Raw genomic sequence first — 13,158 nt, 5'->3', positions numbered from 1 at the left:
AGGCTAGGTCTTAAATATTTTCTGTCACATTACCGTGAAAGTTTCTCCAGCCTTACAGACCCAATGACTTTTTACAATTATTGGACAGAGCGTCAATTTGCAATGATAAATAGAATTTATGACCCAATTGTTGTCATTTTTCCTTACTGTTAATAAGATAGATATAGTGTACACAGATATAGTGTATATCCATTGCAGGTTTGGTCTTAAATTTCATACAAGGTTGTATTAACAAGGTATTAAAAAGTCTTTAACTTGGTTATATCTATAGACACCCTGTTTTTGCAGTCCTTTGGGTCTCCATGACGTTATTTCGTGACTCTTAGAGGTAATTTTGTCATTCCTTATTCTTTTAGTCTCACTCTGTGGTTTCTTTGCTTCTCCTGTGGTCTTTTCACATCTCTTTGTAGTCATTCATGTTTGGTACATGTTCATTTGAGTGACATTTTGCAAGTGTAGACCAGGGGGCCCGTTCAGTAATCCATCCATGTGTACAGGTTGCTATATCGATTTAAATAAAGTCACTCCAATGTCACAACTGTACTGGTGTGCAGGGACGGTTGTGACATGTCTACAATATACACAATTATTCAGTCAGATACTCAGATACTCACCATGTTATTGTGACTATTTTTTAATCTAATAACCATTGCCTTTCTATGCCAGGCTGCATGACATAAAAAAGGGGAAGCCTCACATTAAAATGTGACAGTCCACAATGATGAAATCGCTCTGAGTCACAGTGTAAAGGTCACGTCCATCAGCACTGGAGCAGATCTTCATCAAATGAGTCTTAAATTTTCTACTTCCTGTTTTTTTTTTTTTTTTTTTTGTGGCTTCAATCATTTTTCTCTAAAGCTTTAGACCTGCCTTTCCACAGACTATTAGCATGCAACTGATTATCATTATCTTTACATGTAACTTAGCTGATGTAGGCCTCATAATTATTTATTTATTTATTTTTTAAATATAAATGAAAGTTCTTGGTTCAGGGACGACTGTAACAAGGCATTACAACTGTCCCAGCATCACCAGCCATGTTTTCGTCACATGTCAACTGGCCTGACTGCTACTATGACATGTTAGTCATGTCTATTTTCAGCTTACAAAATACTGACCCTAATAATACTTGTTTGGATCCCTAGACATCTGATCTCAGGACAGTATCCAAAAGAAAAGCTATGTTTTCCAGTTTCAAATGTGGCTCCTTTTTTGTAAGCAAACAGACAATCTAACTGAGCATGTGCGGAGTGTCATCTCTCACAATTGTACATGGTCTACCCTACTTAAACTGTCATCCTTTAAACAATCTTCGTATCTTTATTTATTTCTTGAACTGATTGTATCTTGCACCACTGCACACTGGGATAAAAGACACCCCACACATCATTTACACAACGCTGTAATTCAAGCGTCAGATCAGTGAATGACAGAATCTGATCCCCAGTAAAGATAAGAGACGTCAGCTTGTACATGTCTTTAAACTGCTGCAGTAGCATGTTTAGCATGTTTTACATTTCACGTTATGTAAAACGTGCCTCTGCTCAGGTATGTGTCAGTTTATTTAATGTTTAACATTTAGGAGGAGGATGTGATGCGGGTAACTTAAAGGGATCCCACACAAGCAGCCTGTTTGAGTCCAGCGTAGGGCTTCTGGAATGTTGTAGGTGACCTGATAGTGAGCTTCACCTGTAATGATTACACAGAGATTACAGAGAGACCAGAGGATCTGAAACCTGCTCTGCTTGTGTGATCAGACATCATCCAGTACAGCTTCAGCTTTAAGCGTGGGGCCCTCTCTTACAGTAAGCCTACCTGAGGCGTCAGGAGAGCTTTTTAAACCGGGATAAATAATTTTGTTTAAGTTAAGACACACATTTCAACACAGAAACATACAAAAATGTCTCGTAAAGGTACCACAGACAGAAGATTAATCCACAGTAAAGCTTGGCACATGTGTGTCTCTATTATACTGGCAAAATATGCACCTAATATATATGTCAAATATAGAAAATGCCGTTAATATATGTATTTTTCAGATTAAGCTGTTAGTTCAGTTGAGAACAAATAGTAACATTTACACTTCAGCAACAGGCAAAACAACTTTCCACCTGCAACAGTTTCATTTGCCTTTGTGTTTGTTTGGACTGGCAGTGTGGGTTTGGTGACAATAATGACAGTGAGTACTGAGTGACAGTCATAGGTGAAAAAAGGCCTGACTAGTTGCACTTCCTCTTGTGTCACATTTTTGGGTGATGACTGTAACACCCAGAGCAAAAGTAGAGCAAAGGGCAGCAGGATGCACAATGTGTCATGCGTGTTTCCTGTGTATGTCGTCACTAGTGGGAGATTCTGAGAGATTGAAATTGCAGTGCGTGCATGTATAGGTAACATATTTTGAATACCTTTTGAATCAGGTTTTTCCAGCTAATCCAACACTTAAGCTCAGTAGTGTCGTCTTGTGCTTTCCCATAGGCCACTTTATTCATATATTGTACAGTATGCAAACATTTTATGCCCCATTATAAGCACTGAGTGATATTCAGTCAGCACTGAAGCCAAAACCACCTGCTGCTCTGAAAGAAAGGGTATTCCCCTGATAACTCACTGATCACCCTGCATGTGCAAAGTGTCTAAAACAGCACTCATAATAACAGTCACAGTGACCCCAAGTGGATATGTTGTGTTACTGCAACTTATGACAACTTTGTTTTGCCCATGTCCCCTTTCAAGTGAAGTTTCCAGCAAGTAATGAATAATATAAAGATGTAAATGCACAGCGGTGGAAAGTAACTAAGTACATCTACTCAAGTAACCTATTGTATTGTTCTGTAAGTACAAATTTAAGGTACTTTTCATTTCTTTACATTTCAGAGATAAATATTGTACTTTATACTCTGTTACATTTGTCTGAAAGCTTTAGTTAGTTTTCCTCCCCTTCCTGTCCAGTGACAAACATGTATCTCCAGATGTGCTGATTTTGAATGTCTGTGATCAACAGAAGAATGAAGCCTTCCTTTATGTGTTGAGAAAATCCTCCTACTTGTTAAAGGGGAACACCTCCTAAATTAAGAATTCCACTATGTTATTTCCACGGCCTCAGAAAATTCAGTTAATATTTGTGAACATGAGCTTCTTACTGCAGCATTTTTGTACTGCAGCAGGTGGCATGGTGATGCAGTGGTTAACATTGTTGCCTCTCAGCAAGAGGGTTCCTGGTTTGAATCTGGGGTGGAGGGTTTGCATGTTCTCCCCGTGTCAGTGCAGGTTTTCTGCAGGTACTCTAGTTTCCTCCCACAGTCCAAAGACATGCAGGTTAACTGGTGACTCTAAATTGACCGTAGGTGTGAGTGTGCATGTGAATGCTTGTCTGTCTCTGTGTGTCAGCCCTGTGATAGTCTGGTGACCTGTCCAGAGTGTACCCCGCCTCTCACCCAATGTCAGCTGGGGCTCCAACACCCCCGCAACCCCTAACAGGATAAGCGGTTATGGAAAATGAATGAATGAAAATTACTTTTGCCTTTTCATTTTCTCTTACTTTAATGCTCTTAACACATACACCACTCCATCATAGCCATCACTGCTCCAGCATGTTGTGACTGTGATGATCCCTCACTGATGAACACATAAACATGCCAGGACTAGAGGTGGTACCCTTACTGCCCAGACTGTTATTAGCATTATATCTTCAGATTATTTTCCCCTGACGTTCAATTTTTTTGATTGTAGAAAAAAAAAGGCCTGCAATCTGGCTCGCCGCCTATGTCGCCTATAGGAAGGAATCTCACCACCTGGATTCAACGACAGACTTGATGGCTGCAGCTCACTGAAACACTGTGGGAGTGTTCAGATAAGGATGCACACTGAACCCAGTTAAGATATGTTAATCTTGGAGAGGGAGGCAACTGTCGCCACATATCTAGCTTTAGTTGTCTGCACTGCTGCTTTTACATGCTGTTACTCCTTAACTAAGAAGATGTAATTCATATCATGAAACTTCAGCATGTGCGATCCTTTGATTCTGTAAATGACAATGTCATCCTACAGTTTTATTCTTCCATATGGGAAGGAATTATCACAAAGAGTCTAGATAGCTTCATTTTGCAGGTTGGGTGCCATTTCAGTTTTTGGAACCCATTCACTTTCAAGACAGAGGGAACAGGCAGGGCGGCTATCGTAAGAACACTCAGCCCTTAAGGGCGTCAGTAAATACAAAGTTTTAGTCAAACGTGCCTTGTTTGTTCATGATTTGAGAGTGTTTGAAGAGCACTTTTTTTTTTAGAGACAAGCACTTTCTCTATTTAGGGTTAAGTTCAATGACAATATCTTAAAAAGGCCAAGAATTTAAATGATATGTTATTGAGACTGCACAAAAAAACAAAAAAAAAGAGTGGCACGGACTGCCAAACATCCAGAAATGCTTGTGGGATCATTCTGCTCCTTCTGTCCTATATGTGGCTTAAGAGGAGGGGTTGTTTTCTCAGGACCTTTACCAGAGGGCTGGACTTTGGTGGGACAAGTGGGCTGGCTGCTCTGCCTGCAGGATGAGAAGAAAGGAAAGAAATGGAAAACAGGGAGGGCTGAGTGGGGGTTTCGAAAGACCTTTTCCACCCCTTCTAGTCTTTCAATTTATAGGTCCTGCACACACACACCCACACACAGGCACTGACACACACTGACACACACACACACACACACACACACACAGCCCAGAAGGCAAAGTCAGGATGTGACATCACCCACAGGAAGAGAAGCCAAACAACTTTTTCTCTCTTTACTGTGTTGTCTGTGCTGCTGAGTGAAGTTGGAGACTCTCGGTCTGTTAGTGGCCGGCAGAGAGGGAGAGGATCCAGAGGAGCCAGAGGGGGCAGAGCAGCTGGAGCTGTCCTCCACGGGGAGTTTATAGCCAAGGGCTCCGGCGCCTGAATCCTCCCTGAACTCCCCTCAACTTTCCACCGCATTCCTCTGCTGTAGGATTTCAGCCAGGTACAGTGCAGACAGCTTCTTTTTTCCATTCTGTAATATCAGTCTCTTGTTATTGATTTCCATCTGCCTTTGTTTCTGGTTACCGTGACTTGCAGTGCCTTCTTTTTTTTCTGTCTCATTTATGTGTTGGGTCTTGAGAGGAGTTTTGTCAGTCTGAGGAGTCACAGGCAAATTCCAGAAAAACCATGAAAGTATGCCAACAGTGCGTGATCAGACATGCTTCAGTCTGAGGCTGTTGAGGCATGCAGAGAGACATAAAGTGATCAGGACTCAAGTCACTCTGTCCTCATGCTGTCACTTTTTGAACAAACTAATACCGTCTTCAATAACTAACAGGTTTCAAGTTATATGTTTGACTAAAACTGTCTCCCTGAATGGAGCAGTGAGTGACACACTGTAACTATGAGCCCTCCTCAGAAGCCCTTTTGTTATGGACACATTAAGAGCTATCTCATGACCACGTATTCATGCTCCCCCAGTGGTGAGTCTTGAACTGAGATCAGGCAGACTGTGAAAGCTAGTGGAAAGAAAAAGTACCCTTCTCATATATCAAACGCTGTGTGCATTTTCACAATAAGAGTGAGCACAACCCAGTGAAAGTACAAGGCTGATGTGAGGAGTCTGTGGACTGGGAGTTTTCTGGACTGAGGTAGTGGGTCAACACAAGTTCAAAACAAACCAGTGTATCAGTGCTTGGTCTATTACGTGAGCACAGATGATAATGCAGAGACAGAAACTTCTGCTAATTCGAGTCACAGTGAAACAACCACAGGAAACGCTGAGGCCGGCAGTTCAAAATGGGACACAAATGCGGATATAGTATCATGTTGCAACCACAGTCACTTGAATGTGACTCCAGTGTCAAATCTGTGGAAGCAACATACTGTATGAAACAGTCACATTATAACTCAGTGGAGTATAACACAATAAAATGCAACCCTTTCAATCAGACTGCCCGCCTTATTTTCCTATAATAAGCTACTTAGTTAATATTCAAATATGTTTTTTCATCATTACAATAAAGGATTTGGATCACATAACCAGTCACTGAGGGCATGCTCCTGATCAGTGTCTATTATCTGCCAGATGGTTAATAGCTATTAGAAAAAAAAAATCACTCGTAAATACTGTATTGGTTGTGCTTCATATCCCAAGACTCATTTCCCAGAGGTCGCGCTGACACTGTGCTTTTTATTCAGTTGTCATGTTCTGTGCTTTAACACCTAGCTTAAAGGTCCCATTTTATGCTCATTTTCAGTGTCATACTTGTATCTTGGGTTTCTGCGAGAACATATTTTAATGCTTTAATGTTGAAAAAACACACTATTTATCTCGTACTGTCTGCCTGAATATACCTGTATACACCCTCTGTCTGAAATGCTAAGAAATGCCTGTCTCTTTAAGCCCCCCCTCCTGAAAAACCCAGTGTCTGTACCATCATTGCAGCCTGGGAATTAATTATAACGGCACTGTAGTTCCACTTTCTATCTTTATAGAGAGTTCCTCACAAATCGCATCGCTAGGCAACAACTTGGGTCCATGTTTACTTCCTGTCACCTGATTTTAATCACATTGAAAGCAAAGCCATTCAGCAGGAAATACAAAGGGATCCATTTATGTTTCAAGCATAGACTGGTGTCACATTTGAAATGGTCTATAAACCGAATCACAGTGTGTATTTATAATAACTTTCGGATAGAAAACCCTCAGATCATGTACATAGAATCAAACAGCGCTGAGCAAATGCTGCCTTAATTAAGTCGTTTTTAGTAACATATGCTTTAAAGCCCTCCGAGGCTAATTTTGATTTGTGATATTGGACTTTATAGATAAAATTTCATTTAAATTGATATGAAATTACTATTTGTACAGCCCTTCGAGGCGTGCTTTGGGCTACAATGAACTTTGACTTGAGTAATGTAAAAAGCACTTGGGGTATGAAATGTGCTATATAATTTAACTTGCCTAGCCTCCACCTTGTGCCTAAAAAACTCAGTATCAGTTTAACTGTGTACTATATTAAAGCTGTCACATCAAAGCCACCAGACTCCATTGTCAAAAACACTCATTTTAGAACATTAGCTGCTGGACTACTGCTCGACCAGTATTCAAATATAGAGTAGATTTGAACTAAATTAGATTTTTTGGGAGGTGAGATTTCGGTGGCTAAAATACATTTTGATGAAGCCCCTGTCCTTAGCAGTACATTACCTTCCATGCCGGTAGATTTGGTTTATTGTAGATGCTAGCAAAGCAACACTGAACAAAAAACCCCATCTATCTTTAAATGTTAAAATTACAGCTCAAAGTTGTATCAAAAATAAGTTTTCACATATCTCTGCAACTCAGAATAATAGCCACTTGTCTACCCGAAAGTGTAAGCATGAGTCACAGTGATTCAGTCTGTTTAGCATAGTTGTGACATCACAACTTCAGTCTTGACAGCTCATTTAAAGGCACAGTTTCTGAACATGGACTGTGTGCATACCTCAGTGTGGTGAGCAGTTTGAAACTTTCACAGTATTCATATAGCACCTTTACCTGCTTTATATTAAAATAGACATGGAATCTGACTTTACAATATGGGACCTTTAAAGTTTTGTCATTACAGCATCTACCTTTATACTCTGATGTTCTGAATGAGCAAAGCGAGCACAGTACTGTAGACATTTTCTCTCAGTGCTCTCTTGAAGTGGTTAACCTTTAGTTTGTCGCAGCATGCCATTCATTTTCTCAACTATGTTTGACTCTAGTGGCCTGAATTTTGCCACAGCCGAGTGAAACTGTTTCTAATTTTATCAAAGGATGCCACTGAAGATCTTGTGATATGGTCATCTTGGTCACACAGAGCAGAGGAGGCAATAAAGGCGCATATGGGATGAACTCGCTGCTTTGTCCTTACTTGGGGAGAAATACAGTTTTCTTTGCACTATGTATTTTGGCTTGCATGAGTCATTTTAATGATCTAGCTCTTGAAAATGTTTGGCTTGGGAATTTTGATGTCATGATTATTTCAGAGTTTGTATGCCCCCTTTGTAAACAATCTGACCATAATATGGTTTGTAGTTATACCTTTGATGTTTTGGTCATATGCAATTTTTGGTCACTCTGGCCTAAAGTGGTGGATTGACAGGAAAGGAATAGGTCTCTGACTTCTCTTGTTGTTCTTCTTCTTCACAGAAACGTCTCACTGTCTAAAAACAAGAGCGCCCTGAAATCTTTACATGACAGACGCTGGCCCCCTGTGACCTGATTTCCGAGCTCACACCAGCCTGGTCCCATCTCTCAGGAAGGTCACCCTTTATCAAACGCAAAACTCATTATTATTCTGGAGAGCTCATTCTCCCCTTATCTCAGGGGAAGCGGCTGAGTCAATGGCGTTGTGTCTTGGACAAGTGTTCAGCAAAGACAAAACATTCAGGCCGAGGAAGCGGTTTGAACCAGGCACCCAGCGCTTTGAACTCTACAAGAAGGCCCAGGCTTCGCTCAAGTCCGGCTTAGACCTGAGGAAAGTGGTTCAGCTGCCGGAGGGAGAGAACATCAACGACTGGATTGCTGTTCACGTGGTGGATTTCTTTAACAGGATCAACTTGATCTATGGCACGGTCAGCGAGTACTGCTCCGAGCGCACGTGTCCCATCATGTCTGGCGGGCTGAGGTACGAGTACAGGTGGCAGGACGGCGACGACTACAAGAAACCCACCAAGCTGCCTGCTCTCAAGTACATGAACCTGCTGATGGACTGGATAGAGTCGCTCATCAATAATGAGGACATCTTCCCCACCAGAGTAGGTGTGTGAGGAGTCTACAAATGAAAGAGTCAGACTATTATTGAGTGTGTAACCTGATGCGTGATTGATTGCTGCCTGCACTGACGTTGTGCTGCATCAATGCTGAAGTGCCAGCCTGGAGTGCAGTGCTGTTCCCCTTCATTAACATCCCAAATGAGATGATAAAGTTCAAGCGGAGGTTAATTAAACAATGACGTTGACATTTAGAGGAGATTGAATGGGTGATTGTGGTGGTATTTTATCTCATCACCAGATCTGACAATCAACATTTATTAGAATAGAGAATCAGGGAGCATCTCTGTGTGTATTATGCATGATATCCCTCTGGGAGCTAATGCAGGTCAGGTCCGGTGAAATGAAAACTGCAAATTTCCCATAGGTGTAAGTGGGCTTTGTGTAATTGTTAGCCGGTGATAGATTGACCAGAGTGTTTTCCTACCTTTTACCCAGTGTGTGCACAATTCTCCATGGCTTTGAGCAGGAATAAATAGGGACAGGAAATGGAAGATAGAGTAAGTTTAGGATGTTGAACAATGTGCCTTAGTACAGGGATTATAAACCTTGTTTTGTTAAGCATGCCCCACAAAGTAGTGCCCTCAACAACCTGGTACCAACCCTGTCAGCATAGCCTGTCCAGAAGGAGACTAAATAAGGCTTCAAATTTAGCCTAAATTTTGGCGAGGGAACAACAGTTATGGCCAGTCTCAAAGGGGTCCCCTGAACTCACACCATAAGGTATCTGAATGATTTGGATTCTATGGGTGCCCATGAGTCTCCCCTAAATTTGAGGATGCTTGTTCTCAGTACAGGGCGCCACGGTGGTATAGTGGTCACTGTCGCCTCACAGCAAGAGGGTTTCTGGTTCGATCCCAGGTGTGGGAGCCCTTCTGTGCGGAGTTTGCATGCTCTCCCCGTGTCAACATGAGTTCTCTCTGGGTACTCCGACTTCCTCCCACAGTCCAAAGACATGCAGGTTAAATTTAAATTGTCCATAGGTGTGAATGTGAGCGTGAGTGATTGTCTGTCTCTCTGTGTCAGCCCTGCGATAGTCCGGCGACTTGTCCAGGAGTGCACCCTGCCTTTCGCCCCATGTCAGCTGGGATAGGCTCCAGCCCCCCGTGACCCTCAAGAGTAAAAGCGGTTAGAAAATGGATTGATGGATGTTCTCAGTACATGTTTTGTTCCTTACAATCAATGTACTCCTTTTCATTTAAGCTGTATACTTGTCTTTCAAGAAAAAAGATGACCAACCTACGTTAACAGTATTAGTCTATGCACATCAGATAACATTACCTGTAAAATTAGAAACCAAAGTATATCAGTATGAGATTCTTACCTAGCTTTCAACTCGCCTGTATATTTCAACAGCATAATTGAATTCCTAAAATTCAGTACAGGCTTTTGGGTTTGGTGCTACCCCAAGATTTTCAGTGGCCACGTCTGGCCACCCCTATGGCACATTTCTGGGGAAGCCACAGCACCCACAGCTCCCTAAATTACCAAGTAGTAAAAGAGAGTATTTCAGCTACAAGATGCTTTTATCAGTCCTCTTTGACAACAAGCATAAAGGCACCTTTTAGACTGACAGGCCTCACCAATGAAATTTGTGTGGTTATCAATTTTTGAAGAAAAGTGCAATAGAGTATTAAGCTGAACATCCTATCTTTTCCCTTTTATGTCACTTTTATGTACCTGAAAAAAGGCTGTGCTCAGAGGAACTCATATTACTTACAGTTTCAGAAAATGATAACATCTTTGTTTCAGATTTAATCAAACAATTTCTCAGGTAGAAGTCTATTAACGTCTGTAACATGCTTCTCCTTTCTTCACACTAGGTGTACCTTTCCCGAAGAACTTCCAGCAGGTGTGCAAGAAGATCCTGAGCCGCCTCTTCAGAGTGTTTGTGCATGTTTACATCCATCACTTTGACAGCATCTGCAGCATGGGTGCCGAGGCCCACATCAATACCTGCTACAAGCACTACTACTACTTCATCTCTGAGTTCAACCTCATTGATCACTCTGAACTGGAGCCCCTGGTGAGAATATAGCGCAACCTCAGATGTTCGAGGGTGATGACAGGGAGCAGGAGAAAGAGGATCAGATAGATGTTTTGTGTTGGGAGGATGTCAATATCACTCTCATAACTGTCAGTCTTGCAGAAAATATCAGCCATCCTGCCATCTATAATCTTGTTGTGCAGCATGCTTGGTGAGATTGTCCTCCTGTCAGTGTGTGTTCCCTGGCTAGTGCACATGCAGCACAAAGAAAATAACCACAGATTTTGTCTTCTGAAGCTGCACTGACTGTATGATTTCCCTGAGATAACAATACTTTTCCATCTGACACCAAGAATGGAATCAGCATTCACTTTGCCCCCAATTTTCCATCATGAAAGAAACTCATTAACTGCTTTATAGAAATTGGTTTGAAGCAACAACAATAAGAAAAGTTACTGACTTTGTGCAATCATGTAATGAGGCAGAGTTTGTGTAGTTGTTGCTTTTTTTCCAACAAAGGGACCTCCATCACATATGAGCAGATGGAGAACGGTGCTTCGAGCGTCAATAAAAGGCTTCAGTTATCATCATTATGAAGCCCGGGCTGCGTAATTCCCCTCGTAAAGCAAAACGAGGATGAGAAATTTATGTCAACACGCCGCAGAAAAGGTGAATCTTGTAAACAGACCCTGTTTTATTGTCCCACCTTTAGTGCCCAAGGCGATTCTTTTTGTTGCTGGTCTGATAGGAATAACAGCTTTGTTTCACACAATAAGAAATATTATTCCTCATGATAACAGTATAGATTGCACTTCATAACAATCATTCACCTCCTCGTACAATATGAATCTGATGTGTTAACCATGTCCTTTGTTTTCTTCTCCTACAGAAAGAGATGACAGAGAAGATATGCAATTAAACAAAACCACATGGACAAAAGGAGTTTACATTTTCACGTTATCTGAGCCCTGTGAGAAATCTTCGGCTTCAAAACACTCAAAACAAAGAACGCTTTTACATAAAGTTGTGTGAGTGATTTTCTGAGCATAACTGGGAGGGTCCACTAACATAACCACACCTCTTCAGCTGGTGGCACTGTGCCTTTATAGAGGTTTTTATTTACAGTAACTGTGGCGCTTGATGCCATCATTATGTAGGACTATGTGTTGGTTTATAATACATCTCCTGTACTCATGCCTTTTCTCTCTTCCTCACTGTGCATGTATGTTTGTGTTTGACCTTTTTATATAGTGTTGTCTTGTTTTGTTGAATGAAAGTTTGTACTTTATTTGATGTTTTTTATGGTTTGAACATAAAAATACAGTCTATTAATGACCAGTGCTCTGCTAATGTGTTTTTTTTTGCACTGCACCACAAAAATTGTACAAAAACATTGTTATTATCATGGATTGATTACTGAATGGGCCTACTGGGCTAGGGCCAAGGGTCCAAAAGTGTCAGGGGCCCCCTGGCCTTCACCTGCAATGTCACAAAAAATTAACATGAACAGATCAGAAAGAGACTCAAAATTACCACAAAGAGATGCAAAGAAACTTTAGAGACACAAAATAACTAGAGAAATGTGCAAAACAACCACAAAGAGACACAGAATGACTACAAACTAACACAAAACAACTACAGGGAGACACAAAAAAACCAAAAAGACTAAAGAAAGTACCTCAAAGAGACACAAAATGACCAAAGGACACTCTAAATTACTTCAAAGAGACACAAAATGACCAAAAGATACACAAAACTACCGCAAACAGACACAATGACGAAAAGAGATGCAAAGGAACTTCAGATATATTAAATAAATACAAGAATGGACCAAACAACCAACAAAGAGACGCAAAATGACTACAAACTGACACAAAACAACTATAAGGAGACACAAAATGACCACAAGACATACAAAATTACCTCACAGAACCACAAAATGACTAAAAAGACACATGAAATTACCTCAAAGAGACACAAAATGTCCAAAAGACACACAAAATTATCTCAAAGAGACACAAAATGTCCAACAAGACACATGACATGACCTCAAAAGACACACAATGACGAAAAGAGATACAAAGGAACTGCAGGGATACAAAATAACAAGATGGGGGCGGCAATAGCTCAGTCCATAGGGACTTGGGTTGGGAACCGAAGGGTCGCCTGTTCGAGTCCCTGTCCGGACCAAATATGGAGCGTGGAGAGGTGCCAGTTCACCTCCTGGGCACTGCCGAGGTGCCCTTGAGCAAGGCACTGAACCCAACCGCTCACTCTGACATCTCTCCACTTTGTGCATGTATAGGTCCTGTTTGTGCATGTGTGTTTCTTTCGGACCTGTGTGTAATTGACAAACAAGAGTGAAAATGGGATTAATAAAAT

General features: G+C 41.3%; 1 protein-coding gene across 1 annotated transcript; it reads left to right on the top strand.

Annotated features, from left to right (window-relative positions):
• Positions 1-4,600: 4,600 nt before the first annotated feature.
• On the top strand, positions 4,601-12,114 carry mob3c (MOB kinase activator 3C). Its single transcript, XM_049588750.1, has 4 exons — positions 4,601-4,986; positions 8,167-8,778; positions 10,613-10,815; positions 11,666-12,114. The coding sequence occupies exons 2-4, from the start codon at positions 8,361-8,363 to the stop codon at positions 11,693-11,695; spliced, it is 651 nt and encodes a 216-aa protein (XP_049444707.1). The 5' UTR covers positions 4,601-4,986; positions 8,167-8,360; the 3' UTR covers positions 11,696-12,114.
• Positions 12,115-13,158: the final 1,044 nt, after the last annotated feature.

The sequence above is a fragment of the Epinephelus fuscoguttatus genome, linkage group LG10 (genome assembly GCF_011397635.1).
Source record: "Epinephelus fuscoguttatus linkage group LG10, E.fuscoguttatus.final_Chr_v1".
Classification (NCBI taxonomy): domain Eukaryota; kingdom Metazoa; phylum Chordata; class Actinopteri; order Perciformes; family Serranidae; genus Epinephelus; species Epinephelus fuscoguttatus.
Note: the sequence above shows the minus strand (reverse complement) of the source record. Positions and strands in the feature narration are given on the sequence as shown.